This window comes from Otolemur garnettii, unplaced genomic scaffold, assembly GCF_000181295.1.
Source record: "Otolemur garnettii isolate 467f Iridium unplaced genomic scaffold, OtoGar3 scaffold00051, whole genome shotgun sequence".
Taxonomy (NCBI): Eukaryota; Metazoa; Chordata; class Mammalia; order Primates; family Galagidae; genus Otolemur; species Otolemur garnettii.
In genome coordinates, this window is record NW_003852446.1 from 4979536 (window position 1) to 4995608 (window position 16073).

Genomic DNA, 16073 nt, shown 5'->3' on the forward strand with positions numbered 1-16073 from the left:
CTATGCTTCCTTTTGGCCACTGACTTTGCCCATTCCATCCTTGCCTGCCTTACTCCCTTCTCCTTTATCCCAGACCCTGTCTCTCACTAGAGGTCTCCAATACCAGCCCCTCTCCTCCCCTCCCCTACACTGGGAAAGCAGACACTGCAGATGGGCAAAGCTCCCTCTCAACTTGGAGCAGAGGTTAACAAATCCTTTTTTTTTAATGTCTTAACAAACCCTTTTTGATCCAGCCAGCCTGCTTCTACCTCTCCTTATCTTTCTTTTGAGGGCACACACCTGCTCAGCCCCTCCTGTTGCACACAGTGGCCATTCCAAAGCCAATTTCATGACAAGGGTAAGCTGAGTGCCTAAGATTTGACAATCTGCAGTTGTTTCCCAACTATCTTATACATTCCACAAGGAGAAAGGAAAACTTTCCTACTAACATGGAGTTGTCTGGGTTTTTGGAAATCATAAGTAATATTGGCGCTGAGGGCAGCCTGCTTCTCTCTAGCATTTCCTTGGAGTTTTCTTTTTCATCTTTTGTACTCTTCTCCTAAGCCTTAGGACCTCTTCTCATGGAGGCTTATGAACCCATTCTTATCAAATCAATAAATACACATTATTTAACATATAACATCACTGCATATGTACATGTCTCTGCACACCCATACAAAAGATTTAGGTACAGGTGGTTGTTTGAAATATGTTTACATTCAAATATCAAAACAAGTGAGGAGGCTTTATACTTCTGAGCCTCAGTTTTCTCAAGTGTAACAGTAGGAGAAGACAGAATGTTCTTTGCTCCAAAACCACATTAGTTCTGTGATAACCTAGACAATGTGTAGGACCAGACAAAGTTGTTTGGGCTTTCTCTCCCATGGCCTTGGATGTGGGATGAGACCAGTTGCCTGGGCTTTCTCACACACGGAAGGCACCATGCATTCCTAGAGAGCCATCACTATGTACGGTGAAGTCATGCTTATGTAACTTGGCACCTTGCCTCTATTGTTCCCCTGGGTATAAAGGTGTACAGGACCTTCTGTTTGCATGGATTGCAGATTTCAGACCTATGTTGCTCAGCTCCCTGGCTGCCAGGAGCTAGATAAGGGTGGATCTCCCATGTAACTTAACTTACCAGCTGCTGGGAGCTGACTAAAGCATGTTACAGCTGCCCTCCAGTCCCTGAGTTACTCTCCGCTCTGTCCAAATTAGAACACTTGCATTACACAAGGTACACAGCTCCTGTCTTTGCACACCATGAAATGACAGCTGAGGTATTTCCTAGATACACACTTGAAGACCAAGAGGCACTTATGGCTTAGGGGAATCTCCAATCATCACTATTTTAAAATCAACACTCATACTAAATGTTTCAAATATTTTTTTCTGTTAAAATTCCTTATTAACTTACTTTTTAGAAGCAGGAATAACATTCCTACCAATGGTCAAGTAAGTAAACCCCAGAGAAAAAGAGCAATCACTGCAAGATCTTTAATGTGTGCTCACACTAGATAGAAACTTCTTATTGGTGTCATTCTGGTTTTCCTAGATATAATGCCTGAACACCAGATGGGAACACCTTAGTCCCACCATTACTAACCCCAGGGTCTTAAGCCAGGATGCCTTGGTAAATCTAAAGAAAACTGCCAGACAGTGAGCTAGGTCCAGAGGAGTGTCTTACACACAGTGGCCGCTCAATATGTTTTTATTAAGGGAACATACCTAAAAGAAACTGTGGTTATGTACAGTATTCCTTTTTTTCTCAAAGATGCTAGTTTCTATTTAAAGAGAAAGAAATCATTCTCTTCTGAAAGGCACATTTGGCAACAAGCTTTGTGGCTGTAAGGAAGCAGCACAAGCCCAGACACTGTAGCTGGAGCGGCAATGCCTTGTTCTCAATGAGAGCTGCCAATAGTGACTCTGTATCCATTTGCTCAATCGTCTTTCTGTCCACCCATCTACTTGGTCAGGTAAATCCTGGCAAAGATTTGGGCTCACGTGGCATGCAATGCTCTTTTCTTCAGAGGATCATGGATATAAACAAAATTGTTTCAATTAAGTTAACATTCCTGCCTCTAATTTGGCAGGATAAAGTAAGTTCATAAACCAATAGATGGGTTAGTTTATCTAATGTCACTGCCTAGCCAAAAAAAAATGAGGTACCCTGAGAGCTGAGGAACAAGTAAACCTTCCTTTGACTTCTTTAAAAAAATGTTTTATGTTGCAATCCATAGCACACTAGGTAAATTAGAATGTAAGGCACACACACTAAAGAACTTTGACAGAGGCTGGGAAGGATGACAGGAGAGGCAAAACTGAACAAAATATAAGCACTGGCACCTCCCCCCTTTTAAGGAACCATGGCATTCAACAAGTGTTTGTTAAATGAGCCACTACCATATGCTCAACACCGTAAGGCATGTGGAGATGACAAAACACACTCTTGATCTGCTTTAAATCTGGTAAAGGAGTCCGGGGGTGTGTGCATCCCAAGTGGCACAGCATGGGGCCCAGCACTAGGCTAAACACGGGGTGTCAGGCGTTTGGAGGAGAGAGCATTCATGAGAGCTAAGGGAAGGCTTCCAGAGGAGGGCATGCTAACTGGGCTCTGAAGTCAGCGGCATTTGCAGGCCCATGAGAGGTGGCCAGGGAGAATAGAGTCAACAACTTGGGGGGATCTGCAGTGATGGTTCTCATGGGGTGGTCGCCACCAGCTACAGCAACATCATCAGGGAGCTTGTTAGAGATGTCAATTCCCAACCTCACTCAAGACATACTAGGTTCAGGATTATAGGGGTAGGGCCCAGCAATCCGTTTGAGACAAATTCTCCAGGTGATTCTGAGGCATGCTCAAATTTGAGAGCCATGGAGTTCAAGTAAGCACTGTCCTTCTTTAAACTGGCTGGGCAGGAATCCCTACTCTACCCCTTCCTCCCACCCTCCCACCCCCACTTCCACAGACCAGTACCTTGGGGGCACTGAGCAGCCATGTGGAGAATTGTGGGCTGGGGGCTAACCACTGTCTCCCTGACTGTCAGAAGACACACACGATCACTAAGACCAGTTATATTTCCCACTGGTATCTGTACAAACCCCTCTCATGCATCTTCTTTGGTGGCCCATACTCCTAACCAACAACTGGATGTTGGGAGAACTGGAGACTACATTGAGGCAGGAGGCAAAAGGAATGGCTGTGAGCCCAGAAGGTCAATAGTGATGACACGTTTTCCCCAGACTTGCAAAGCCTGCAACCAGCCCATCACTGGAAGGTTGAGAACAACTCTAGAAGGCAAAGAAGCAGTCAGAATTCTACTTCTCTTCTGATTAGATAGTTAGAAAGAACAGCAGAAATATTTTAGAAATGGTTTTTGAGTTAACTGAAATGTTTATCCCCCCTGGAAGACTAATAGAATTTGGCAGAGCGTGGCTTCGGCTCTTCTTTCACTAACCATAAAGTGACAGTCAGCTTTTGCTGCTCCACACCTTCTCCCTGTTTGCATAGCTCATATTCTGCTCAGAAGCACCGAGGTTTACATAGTCTTTTTCTTTTTATGTATTAGTTTCTCGGCCAACCATGCCACTGAGGTGGCCCTTGCTAAGGTCATCAGGGCTGTCAAATGGCCCCATTATGTGCATATACAAGTGCAAAGAACCTTTTACTATCAGTCCATGGAAGAAGGTGTGACACAAGAGGACCAGACCGACTCAATGCAGAGGGCACCACATGCTGGCAGTTACTGGATTGCACCTTGGCAGATGCCAGTAGTATAACAGAGGTGGCTCAGTTACTACTCAAATGCGCTCACACACCTCCAAAATGACCCCAGCTCTGTGCTAGGCTGGGCAACTGGCCTCCCACTCATAGGCACTTGTGTGTCCACTGCTGCCAGTGAGACTCTGACATCTCTCAACCACCTACATCAAGACTAGCCTCTATATGTGGGCAAGGAGTCTGTTTTTGTTGTTGTTGTTATTAAAAGGAAATGAGCCATGCTACAAGACAAATGTTGAGGGCATCATGCAAATGAAATAAGCCAATCACAAAAGGTTCACCATTGTCTGATCCTACTTACATGAGGCTCCTGGAGTAGCCAAACTGATACAGAGAGGAAGTAGAATGGTAGCTGCCAGCAGCTATGGGGAGGGCAAAAGGGGAATTGTGGTTTAAAGGGTACAGGGTTACAGTTTTATGAGATGAAGCCTTTTGGAGATGGCAGCATAATAATATGAATATACAAAACACCACTGAGCAATGTACCTAAAATGGTTACTATGGTAATTTTTATGTTATGTGTATTTTACTGCAAATTAAGACTCTTTTAAAAAAGCAAATGAGATCATCTCACTGCAGTGTACCCAGTTCAACATGCAATAATAAAAATGACAATGAAAATAACACTGATTTATAGGCCTGGGGATACACACTTGGGGGTGAGTTAGGAGCATTCCATCATCATCCTCAAATCACAGAAGAGAAAGTGAGGTGAGGACAGTGACTCACTGATGCCTGCCTTCCTCTTAGCAGGTGGGCTGAGACTCAAGCCTGGAGGCCTGACTCTAATACAAGAGCTCTGAAGTCCCAAGCAACTCTCACCATACAAATTTAGCTTAAATAAAAACACAAATTCAGGCCAGTCATGGTGGTTTGTGCCTGTAGTCCTAGCACTTTGGAAAGCAGAGACAGGAGGATCATTTGAGCCTAGGAGTTAGAGATCAGCCTGGGCAACATAGTGAGATCCCATCTCTACAAAAAATAAAATTAGCTGGGCATGGTGGCATGTGCCTGTAGTCTCAGCCAGTTGGGAGGCTGAGGCAGGAGGATTGCTTGAGCCCAGGATTTCTGTGATCATACCACTGCACTCCAGCCTGGATGACAGAGCAAAACTCTCTTAAAAAAAATAAATTCAGTGAGTGACTCTGTGTTGACACGTATGCCTAAAGCCCTCCAGGCATCACTGACTTGCTTTGGCGTGTTACATCAAACATACAACATATACATGTAATGGAGAAAGTTCTGGCAATCAACTTGAGGAAAGAATTCGATAGTTCCTTGCTCTGGTAGGCACCTGAGGTCTGGAATGCGCAATATCCGACTCTGATTTCATATTACTAACACTGTGTCCAACCAGCTAGTGAACAAATTTTAGTTTTGCCAAGAACATCTCACAATACAGGCCTGAATAAAGCATGTCTCTAGCCTCTGAGGGCCTTCTAGTGCAGAGACATGTACTATAGGAGCTATCTGCCAGACCAGGTCAGAGGTCCACAATAGGCTGTGTGAGAAGAGCAGAGAGAGCTTGGGGTACAGAAAGAAGCCCCACAGAGCAGCAAGAGGGCCAGAGACATAGCCACATGTGAGATGTACATGTACAAAGCCAGTACAACATCCAAGGGGACAAAGGACAGCGTGCCATTCACATTTCCAGGCTGAAGGGAAATGCCTTGCTCTCATGAAGCCCAGGAATAACCCCTATTATCTGGTAATCCTGAAACCCTGAAACTTGCAACATGCCCCCCAAACCTCATACCTACTTCTGCCTGAGCACAGGAGCAAGAACACAAGGGCTGGTGTCTTCAGACAACTTTGCAAAAAGCTGATTCCCCTTCTCCTCCCTTTCCTCTGCCCCCCAAGGTCTGTAGCACTGGTCCCTTCCTGTGTTCCATGGCTGCCCCACACCTGTCCCAGCAGCAAGAGCAGAGCAGTACCTGGTATGTGTCAGTGGACCCACTGGTCGCTCTGGTCTTCTGGGGGGCAATGCGCCAGGTCTGTTGAGAGAGTTGGTCTTAGGTGGCCGAGGCTTTTTTGGCGGTATGGCAGGAACGGAGGGCTTCTGTAAATCCAGTTTTGGCTCTCTCTCTGGTCTTTCTTTAAATCATTGTTTTAGAAAGCATAAAGAAAACAGAGAGATCTAGCATAAGTGATAGTACATTGTAGAAGCAAACTGCTCAGTTCCTGTTTTAAGAAACATCACTGATGCCATTTCCAAAGGTGAAGCTAGAAGGCAAAGAGCACTACTTATTCTGTCAAGTGAGTAAAAGCCTTGTGGAGGTCACTGTTCTCTCCTCTCCACATCTCTGCTTACACTGGCCTCTCAGCCTAGAGAGCTTCTCTGGCCACCCTTGGCAAGCTCCAGCTCATTCTTTTTTTTGGCAGTTTTTGGCTGGGGCTGGGTTTGAACCCACCACCTCTGGTATGTGGGGCTGGCATTCTACTCCTTTGAGCCACAGGTGCTGCTCACTCCAGCTCATTCTTTGAAGCCTGGATGAAGTATGACACTGTCATGTTCCCTTTTCAACAGATAGACCTACCCTCTAAGGCAGACTTCCTTCCTTCTTCATCATTAAGGGGCAGCGCATTATAGACAAGCCCCAGTCGGACCCTTTCTGGGTGTTTGCATGCATGGCAAGGCCCATGTCTGGTCATTTCCCTAGAGCTCTGTGCAGTGCTGAACAGTAGAAGACTGATGGGTCTGATCAATGGCCCACAGGACTTGCTGGATGTAGGAAGAAAAGAGGCCCAATACCTCACAGGCTGGCCTCTGAAAAGGGTCATGAGCCTTTTAATTGGGGGGAGTATTTCAGAAAACAATGAGTTCTGAATTCTTATGTACAGTTTGAACTTGGAAGGGAGACCACAGGTATTTGGCTTTCAAAGCTTTTTGGAGTCAGAACTATTAGAAGTTGAATCCAGATTTGATGGCCAAACTGAGCAGTGTTCAGTGACAGCATCATGTTTTCTGTTCCCAACTAGCCTTGCCCCATGTATGGTGTAAAAATCACATATCCACATTCTACTTAATAAAGATGGAGCTTCAGAGTTGCCCATTTGAGTACAGGTAGGCTCCCTATGTTTACTTGTAAGATGGTACTCAGAACACCTTTTACTTGCAAACACAGACTGTCATTGTTTGGATGTCTAGACTGATAGACAAAAGCTTTAAAAAGACCTGTCAGGGTATACAGGTGTCATTGTGGTCATTCCCACAGTGTTCTCTATGGGGAAATACACTCCAATCAGGAATGCTGGGAACTCACTTTTCTGGCACATGGGGATCAGAAGATGAAGGGTTTAGCTGAAATGCAGAGTAGGGGTCATTCCTCCTGCTATCAAATCCTGCAGAATAAATGGGCTAACCCAACAGGGAGGCCGAGTCTCAGGGCAGGACTGGTTCCCTGGCTCCCCTGTTGCTTCTGAACAAGGAATCATGGGAAGGGAAGGAACGAGGGGTGTGGGGATTTACAGGAAGCATCTCCATCATGGAGGCTGGTTATTACCCAAAAACTAGCTGTGTGTCATCCATGAGGACAGAGGATAGTGTTTGGTCTTTTCCCAACACATTTATCTATTAAAGAGCTATTCACATGGTATATTCTCAATGGCTATTGTTTTCAACAATATGTGATATAGACCTGGCCTTTACAAAGAAGTTCCACAACCCAAGTTCTAACTGTTCACTGTGAAAGAAAGAGGTATAGCTTCTTAAGAGCTTATAATGTTAGTAAAACTTTTGGCAGGCTGATATGAAATATTAAATTTCACAATAAAATTTCATGAGGCTACCAAGGAGTACCTCCAAATAATTACATTCATTAATTCAGCATTTCTCTTGTGACTTAAAAATAACTGCTTTTTAAAATGGAATTTGCTTGGCCTCCTGTTCATAATAATAACATAGTACTTTTCCCATAAAAATGTGTGATCAATCAAATCTTAGGCACCTAATAAAATGAGTCCTTCCACAACATGCAAAAATGGGAGAAATACTCAAAATGGTAGGAGTCAAACATGTCCATAAAACTGTGTGAGATGTGTTAAGCTACTTCTCTATCAATGACAACTCTAACCACCTTTAGGAGTCTTTGGGCACCAAGATGCTTTTCCCAGTATTGCCATGCTGCCTTTCCCTGCCCCCAACATTCTTGACCAAGGATATTTAAGACATTCATTGTCTGTGACAACATTAGCCAGAGTTAAAGGCCCATCATTGACCAAGGGAAAGGGCATTCATTTGTCTGGATGGGGATTTCAACTAAGCAAGTCCATCTATCTACAGTGAATGACCTCTGAGGCATCAGGCACCAGGGAGGGTATAGATGGAAACTATCAGCTACATTTCAGGTCCTCAAAGAACTTAAAGGACTTCAGCAGACTTCAGGGGGTAGAGAGGGTAGCCATGGAAAACATACCATGAAACAGGTCCAACATGCTCAGAGACTGGTCTGGTTATTTTTCATTTGATGAGAAATTCTGGCCCTACCATATGTTTAAAAGCAATCAAACCAAAACCATAATCACCATATTTGAAAGAAAAGGCAAATTCCGTAGGCATTCTGGACTCACCCTATGATAGTTTCTAATCTAGCTATTTTAGAAATGCCAATGCAGAATTGATTTCATACCTTTTTCTTCTGTTCTATTTGGAAGTGTTTCTGGTCTTTCGGGAGGTACCTTTTTAATTTCATGTTTTCTCTCAGTGGTACCTAGGAGGGAGAGGATTCATTAGACACAATAACATTTAAATATTTATCAGGTATAGCAAAGTCACTATTTTTTTTCCCCCCTGAGCTGGATACTTGGCAAACACGAGCTGCTTACAAACAGAGCAGAAGACATTTCTGGCATTATGTCACCAAGTTTGCCTGCCTACATATCCTTAATTTATAAGAACACCATTAATATTTTCTAATATTTAAACCTGATTTCCTTAGGCATCACCATGGTCAAAGGAAATCACTGGGCAGGGATGGGGAATGTGTATAAACATATAAGTCAGTCATCAAAATACACAAATAAGGGGCCACTGGGTATTGTACTCTATAATAAAAAGGGGTTGCACAGGAATCTGGATTCTATCTTGCAGCAGTTGTAAAATCTGGAGTGGAATTATATGATACCCCTCCCATTAAGAGGTGAGGTGCCCTCACCTGGAGTGTGGGTGTGCTTATGGATGCTTCGATCACTAGCCAGAGTGACAGTATATAATTTCCAAAGCTGACTCATATGCTTTATTTGCTAGAATTCTGAACCTCCATATGGAAGTCAACTATTCTGCAGAAGTTTATAGCCCCAGCTGAGCCCCTTCCAGCCATCCTTGCCAAGTGGAGGTAGACGAGTGATTGAAGCAGTGTCTTCAAATTGGATCCTCCAGCCTTAGGTAATTCAGCATTCTCAGCTGAGGTCCTAGCCAGGATGGAGCAGAGACAAGCCATCCCAGCCATGTCCTGTTCATATTCTTGACCCACAGAATCCATGAGCATAAGAAGATTATTTTATGACACTAAATTTGGAGGAGGTTTGCTATGCAGCAATAGGAACCAGAACATAATTTTAAATTGAGGGATGTTCTTTCTAAGTCCTTTTTCTTTGCATCCAAATCCCTTAAATATTACATTTTTGCAAAGGTACCATTTAGCATTTAATCTTTATCCACATGGACTGCAGCTGCTCCCTCACCTGGGGTCCTCATCAGTACCAGCAGCCTCTGGTGGGTAAGGGAACTTGGAAAACAGCAGAAGCCCGAACCAATCAAAAGCACCCCACTGATTATGGACTTGGTTGGATGCTCGACAAACCCTTTACCTGACTAGCCCCGAAGATGGATGCTTGGTACTAAACTCTCAATTATACAACCTCAGAAGCCAAAAGAAGTTGAAAAATATCCACCAAAGATACACTTTACTTAATGACTCTCTACAAATTGAACACTGCATGTGGTTTTTGTTGATTCTATATCTGATTTTTTTTTTGTCATAAATCAAACACAGTTTTGGAAAGTTGATGGTGGGGGAAATATGAATATCTACCTCCTTATCACAAAGCGGTTTCCAAGATTACTCAGCAGGATAAATTAGTAGTAGTGGTAATCTACAAAGATTAAATGTCATCTTGCTTTGCCCTAAAGACACTCATCATAAACTTTGGTAAAACTGTCTTACAAGGATAAGAATTTGCCTACCATGATATAATCTAGTCTACTAACAATAATAAAGAAGTTCAGTACTATTTATAAAGATACAGAAAGAAATGACAATCCTACTGTATTAAAGAATCCAACCCTAGTTACATTATAGGTCAATCTCCGCTACATTCTAGGCTGCCTAAACCTTGGACCACTCAATTCCACTCCACAGTCTCTAATCAGTTACTAAGGCCTCTAGGGAAAAAGGTCTTCAAAGAAAAGCAAATAAATAGCTTGCTTTAATTTCAGCACAATAAAATATTTATGTGGCCAGAACCACTAGGTGGCAAAATGAAACTGCTCAATGCAAACAAGGATGGGGGTGGAGCATGAGATGTAATTAACATCTCATTTCAGGGCTTAATCTCCATAATTCTCAACTATGCCCAAGGGAATGGAATAGGAATTTGGGGTCAAGTTGGTTTCACCCCAACTTGGTGGGCTCAAACAAACTTTAAAAAAAACCACTTAATAGATCTATAAACAAACCAATTTGAAAATGTATTCATAAATTAAATGCCATAGAACTATCATAACTGTGCATGTGTGAAGTACAAATATCCCCATTTTCTTCTGTTTTAGTTAATTTTTTAAAAATGTCACTGAACTAGTTATTCATAGAAGAGTTTCTTCTCACAATTAATTTTGACAATTATAAAGAGGAATTCTGTTGGGAAATATGAAATATCATCTTTATATATGGGAACATAGTGTATGATGAATTATAAAATGTCCAACATCAATTTCTTCTTACATTATTCAGGCTTTATGTCTGAACTACACAGAAAAAGTGAATTGATCTTTTCAAAAATAAAAAAAAATTACGAGGAAAAGTAATTATTACTAGAAAAACATCTTTTTAAGGTGGAGGAATACAAGTAAAGTAAGTACAAATTTTAGTTAACTACACAGGATACACACTGAAAATTCAGCAATACTGTACATGTACAAAGATGATATAAACCATGGGAAATGAGACTGCCCAAGCTGACCCTCAACTGAGCTCAGGCAAGGCAGGACAATTAGTTTGTAAAAAAAAAAAAAAAAAGAAGAAGAAGAACTGGCTTATTTTAAATTCTTTGTGATCATTCTCTTTAGGAGCCCAGAATTTTACACTGTTTCAGGGACACTTTTAATGGTATGTTTATAGGAAAAACAGCAATATATTTAAATCTGCTTGCTGGGACCAAATTGTAACTTCCCAATTTGGCAATCTATGGCATTTGAACCAGGAATCTTGAGCTCTACCAAAGACAATTTGAATATATACAAAAAGAAAAGATGCATATTTTATTTGACAGAACTAAAAGGTACATTACCTGCCCCTTGTTTGATGACAGGAGCGGATGGAGGCGGTGGCTTCTTGGGTCTCTGAAAAAGTAATCAAAATTATGCCACGTGAGATTGTTGGCAAGCCTGTCCTCTCACAAAACGACCACAGACAATGTTTTCTATGTGCCGTTTGGACAATTTAGAGAACCTCTCCAAAAAATTGAGCAATTCTCTCTCCAGGGACGTCACTTTCTGGCACCTCTAAACAAACACTAAAATAAATTCAGTCGGCAAAACAAAACTCCAATCGACAAACGAAACGCCATTTCCCCCTTTCTAAATTTGTAACAGCTTTCTGGAAAAGCACGGCTCAGCAAAAATGGCCTGAAACCAGCAAGCACAATGGTACTCCTACGCTGAAACTGCATTTGCAATTAAGATTTAATCTGCTGAATAACCATGCAATTCGAAAAGAGTCACTGTGAAGACTCAAAATTGAATCAGCTCTGGATGTGGGACCATCAACAAAATGCAGCCTGAGGACCTGCTAAGGCCAGGCTGGGTTCAAGCCTTCTGCCCCTTTCTGTACTGAAGCTGGCAGGCCCTTTGTGAGCCTCCCCTCGCCCCGCCCTGATGGACTAGCACTACCCAGTCACACGTGATAAACTGGAATGGAGGGTTTTTTGCATATCAGCCACTATTTGTTTTTCTCACACTCTGTCACTCTGTAGGTGATGGAGGCAGCAATGCACTCAATGGCATTCATCCTTGAACCAGTTCCAAAGTAGCCAGGCATTTCCTTATCATCCAGGATTGACTATAGGACAGAGATGCTCAGGCTGGAATTGGCAAATGATTCAGTGGCCTGAGTCCAGCCAACGCACCATTCTTGGACAGCTGTGTTAAAGGGGGGCTCCTTGGGGAAGGGGACAACCACCTCAACATCAAAATTATTAAGGAAAGATGGGGATGGGAAGGATTAGAGCATAAGATCCATGTCACTGACTAAATTTCTCAGCTTCTCTGGGCATTATATACTTGTGATCTTAAAAAAGCCCCACAGAGTCTCGTTTTCTTTCTGAAAATGATCAGCTGAGCCTTCAGTGAATCCTAATCTTTTTGCTGGTGAAGGGTCTTGCCTCTATGCGGATGGTTGCCAACTGGCCAGGGTGGTGGTTGCTGAAGGCTGAGGTGGCTGTAGCAATTTCTTAATATAAGATAACAATGACATTTGCCACATCAACTGACTCTCCCTTTCATGAAAGATTTCTCTGTTGCATATGATGCTGTTTGACAGCATTTTACCCAGAGAGCATTTCTTTCAAAATTGGAGTCACTTCTTTCCAACCCTGACACTGCCTTATCAACTTTTTCCCTTGAGTATTTAGAGGTCATTGTAGGTTTCCTAAGTGCTCTAATTTCAATATTGTTGTGTCTCAGAAAATAGGGAGGCCTGAGGAAAGGGAGAGAGATGGGGAACAGCCAGTGAAGCAGTCGGAACCACACAACACTGTTCAATTAAATTCATCTTATATGGGTGCAGTTCATGGCACCCATATGCAACTGCAATAGGAACAAAGATGGCTGATCACAGATCACCGTAACAGATAGAAAAATAATGCAAAATTATGAACTACTGTGAAAGTTACACGGAGACGCAAAGTGAGCACATGCTACTGGAAAAAATGGCACCAACAGATTTGTTCCATTCAGGGATACCACAAACCTTCAATCTGTAAAAAACACAACATCTACAGAGCACAATAAAGCAAAGTGCAGTAAAACGAAGTATGCTTGCAATTTCTTATTCACAAAACTGCCAACACCCTGTGGCCTCATTCTTCCCACCCAAGTCCCAACAACGCCTACCCTTGGATATCTCCATTACTCCTGCTGGTTTGAAATTTTCTATAACCAATTTCACATGAGCCCCCTCTCTCTGAGGCTGTTACCCCAGTGACCTTGCCTCAAACCACAGGGCCCCAAATCTTAAAAAGACAATTACAAGTCATCATATTTTCCAAGATTACTAGGCAAAGACAAAAATCCTTTACTATTATGTCAGATTCAGCATGTAGCAGACACATGAAATGTGACAGAGCAGAGCAGAGGGGCACCGGGGGAGGAAAAGGGAACAAGAACTGTTACGCTAACAGACAGCATATGAAAAGTGTGGTCACAAGTATGTGTGTGAACAGGGTGAAGGTTGGAGACAGAGTGTGAATTTTTATTTGGAACCCTGGCAGTTGTGGAGGCAGTCAGGGCAGTTGTGAAAGGAAGCAACAGTCTGGGAGTGGCTTGAATCTATCAGGCTTGAGTAATGCTAGCAGGTGCCTGCTTTGCTTATTAGCTGAGTGGGTTACAGCTTTACCTCTCATGTTTTATTTTTCCTTTACTGACTTCACTTTTTCTGGTTCCTTCAAACTTTTATTTTTCCTGAGACAGATTCACTCTATCACCCAGGCTAGAGTGCTGTGATGTCATAGCTCACAGCAACCTCAAATTCCTGGGTTCAAGAGATCTTCCTGCCTCAGCCTCCCGAGTAGCTGGGACTATAGGTGCCTGCCACAATGCCTGGCTAATTTTTCTATTTTTAGTAGAGATTGGGTCTCAGTCTTGCTCAGGGAGGTTGATTATATTTATTAATATAAATATTAATTGAGCAGGCTGAAGCCATCTGAGTTGGTTGAAGTGGGATCATTTTACTCTCACTATGGAGGGGAGGCATAAAGAGAATAAATAGAACAAGAGCCTCTAGTAATTCAGGATTTATCATGTTTTCTTGAAATGAAAGGATGTTTTTGTCTGTGCACCTACAGGAGCTCCTGAGCTCAAGCAATCCTGAGCTCAAACAATCGACCCACCTCAGCCTCACAAAGTGCTAGAATTACAGCCATGAGCCAACACACTCAGCCCTGGTTCCATCAACTTAATTGGCTTTCATGCCTCCTCTGATAAGAAAAGATGCTGCGTTTTCAAATAAGACGTCTTTTAAGGTAATTTTAAACAAAAACCAGGGTTAGGGTTCCATGTAGTGCTGAACTGCCCTCCCCCACTCAGTGATTCATAAAGTACTGCACGTGGGCCTACATATTTTTTTTTTTTTAATGCAACAGGAAGACAGAAAAGTGAGAACTGAGAAGGCGGACTAGCAAAACGTGACAGTAAAAAATTCATCATAAGAGGTCACGATTCTCAACTAAAAAGACATGGGCAGATCACCTCGTTGATTTCCCTCCACACGTGCAGTTGTGACTGCATAAAGGAAATGGAACTGGGGACCTCTGGGTTAAGCAATAGCTCAAGACTTCCTCAGTAATATTTAATAGCAATAAAGTATTAAATAGCTCCTGTAGGTGCACAGACAGAAACATCCTTTCAACTCAGGCAAACGTGGTAAGTTCTGAATTACTAGAGGCTCTTGTTCTATTTATTCTCTTTATCCCTCCCCTCCATGGTGAGAGTAAAATGATCCCACTCCAACCACCTCAGGTGGCTTCAGCCTGCTCAATTTGCAGGTACATGCTAAACAAACCAGTGGATGTCAGAGCTACAAGTGATCAAGAGTTCTCTTTATAGCTGAGAAAACTGAAGCCCAGAGGGGCCGTGTCAACAGCTAGTTTGTAGCCAGAAGGGACTCAAAACTCATGTTTTTCAATATCCAGACTGTGGGAATTCATTTCAAAAGAGCCACCATGAAAACAGTGATAGCAAAATCAATGAACCCACATCTGATTTCTGAGAGCGTCTAATCCCTTCCATAGTTCTCATGAATGCAGGACACATGGACCCAACTGTGTGTGTCCATGCCTGCCTACATTTGGAGTGGTTGGCTTGGACCAAGACATTCAAACATCATCCTTCAATGGGTATATTAGCTAGATTTGATTTTTCCCTTTATACTACATCCTTCAATGAATATATTAGCTAGATTTGATTTTTCCCTTTATACTACCAGGAAGGAAATAGAACTGAAAGTTCCAGAATGAGGATGGCAAAAAGACAAGCCTTCAGGATTTCAGAACTAACTTTGTCCTTTGTTTGGTAAGACTAGCCGGGCCCAAGCAAAAAAGCTCATCAGCGGGCTCAAGTGTTCTGACAGGAATTTTGATTTGTCACTTTGCCTCTTGAGGTTGTTGCCTTCAGAGCTCTGGACCCAGAGATGTGATTTGTTGAAAAATAACCAGATGAGTATACCCTGGTGGCTGGGTACCCTTTAGGGGGACTTTGTCAACAATATGGTAAGGTCCTGGAAGCAAATCTCAGCTTGATTTTGAGCAACTATGGACTTTAGGGAACTCTCCTCTATCATGAATTCAGCTAAGTTCTCTGGAGGTGTCTGTGCCTAAGGCTGCAGAGGGGACACAAATGGATGGTTCCTGACTAAGGCACAGCTCTACAACCACACAGGACTCTCCTCTCTGCCCTTTTGTCCCCTTCCCCTAGACACCAGTCACACTTTGAAATGCATAGCTGAAGCTATGCTCTGGGTGATAATACATCTAACCCCCTGCAGCAACAGAGTTTGCAGCAACTGTCTGTCCTATCACCTGCACAGGAGATCCCCAGCAATTGCTGTGTAGCCTGCTCTTAAAAATGTCTCTCTCTAGTTTCCTCCCTCATCTCTGGCCTAGTGGCATACATCCATGGTCTCCCTCATGGCCAGGCCCATCCAGACTGGCTTCTCCCCAGTGTGCTCTCTGTTCATCTCCTTGGCTCACCCCTTCACTCCACTCACCCCACCCTTGAAGTACTGCCTCAATTCCACACCCAGACCCCATGACTAGGTGGAAGGAGCCAGGACCCCTTTGCCTAGGAAGGGGAATCTGACAGGAGCCAAGCTTCCCCCTGCCCTTC

The 16073-nt window shown here is 43.0% G+C and overlaps 1 protein-coding gene across 8 annotated transcripts in view; it reads right to left on the reverse strand.

The window, feature by feature from the left end:
* SH3KBP1 (SH3 domain containing kinase binding protein 1) overlaps nt 1-16073 on the reverse strand; it is a 357471-nt gene that overhangs the window by 56553 nt on the left and 284845 nt on the right. For all 8 annotated transcript variants that reach the window (XM_023514341.1, XM_003791888.3, XM_023514340.1 and 5 more), the window contains 3 exons: nt 11264-11315; nt 8386-8466; nt 5692-5851 (listed from right to left, as the gene is read on the reverse strand). In XM_023514341.1, coding sequence (XP_023370109.1) covers nt 5692-5851; nt 8386-8466; nt 11264-11315 — 293 coding nt within the window. The remainder of the gene's footprint in view (nt 1-5691; nt 5852-8385; nt 8467-11263; nt 11316-16073) is intronic.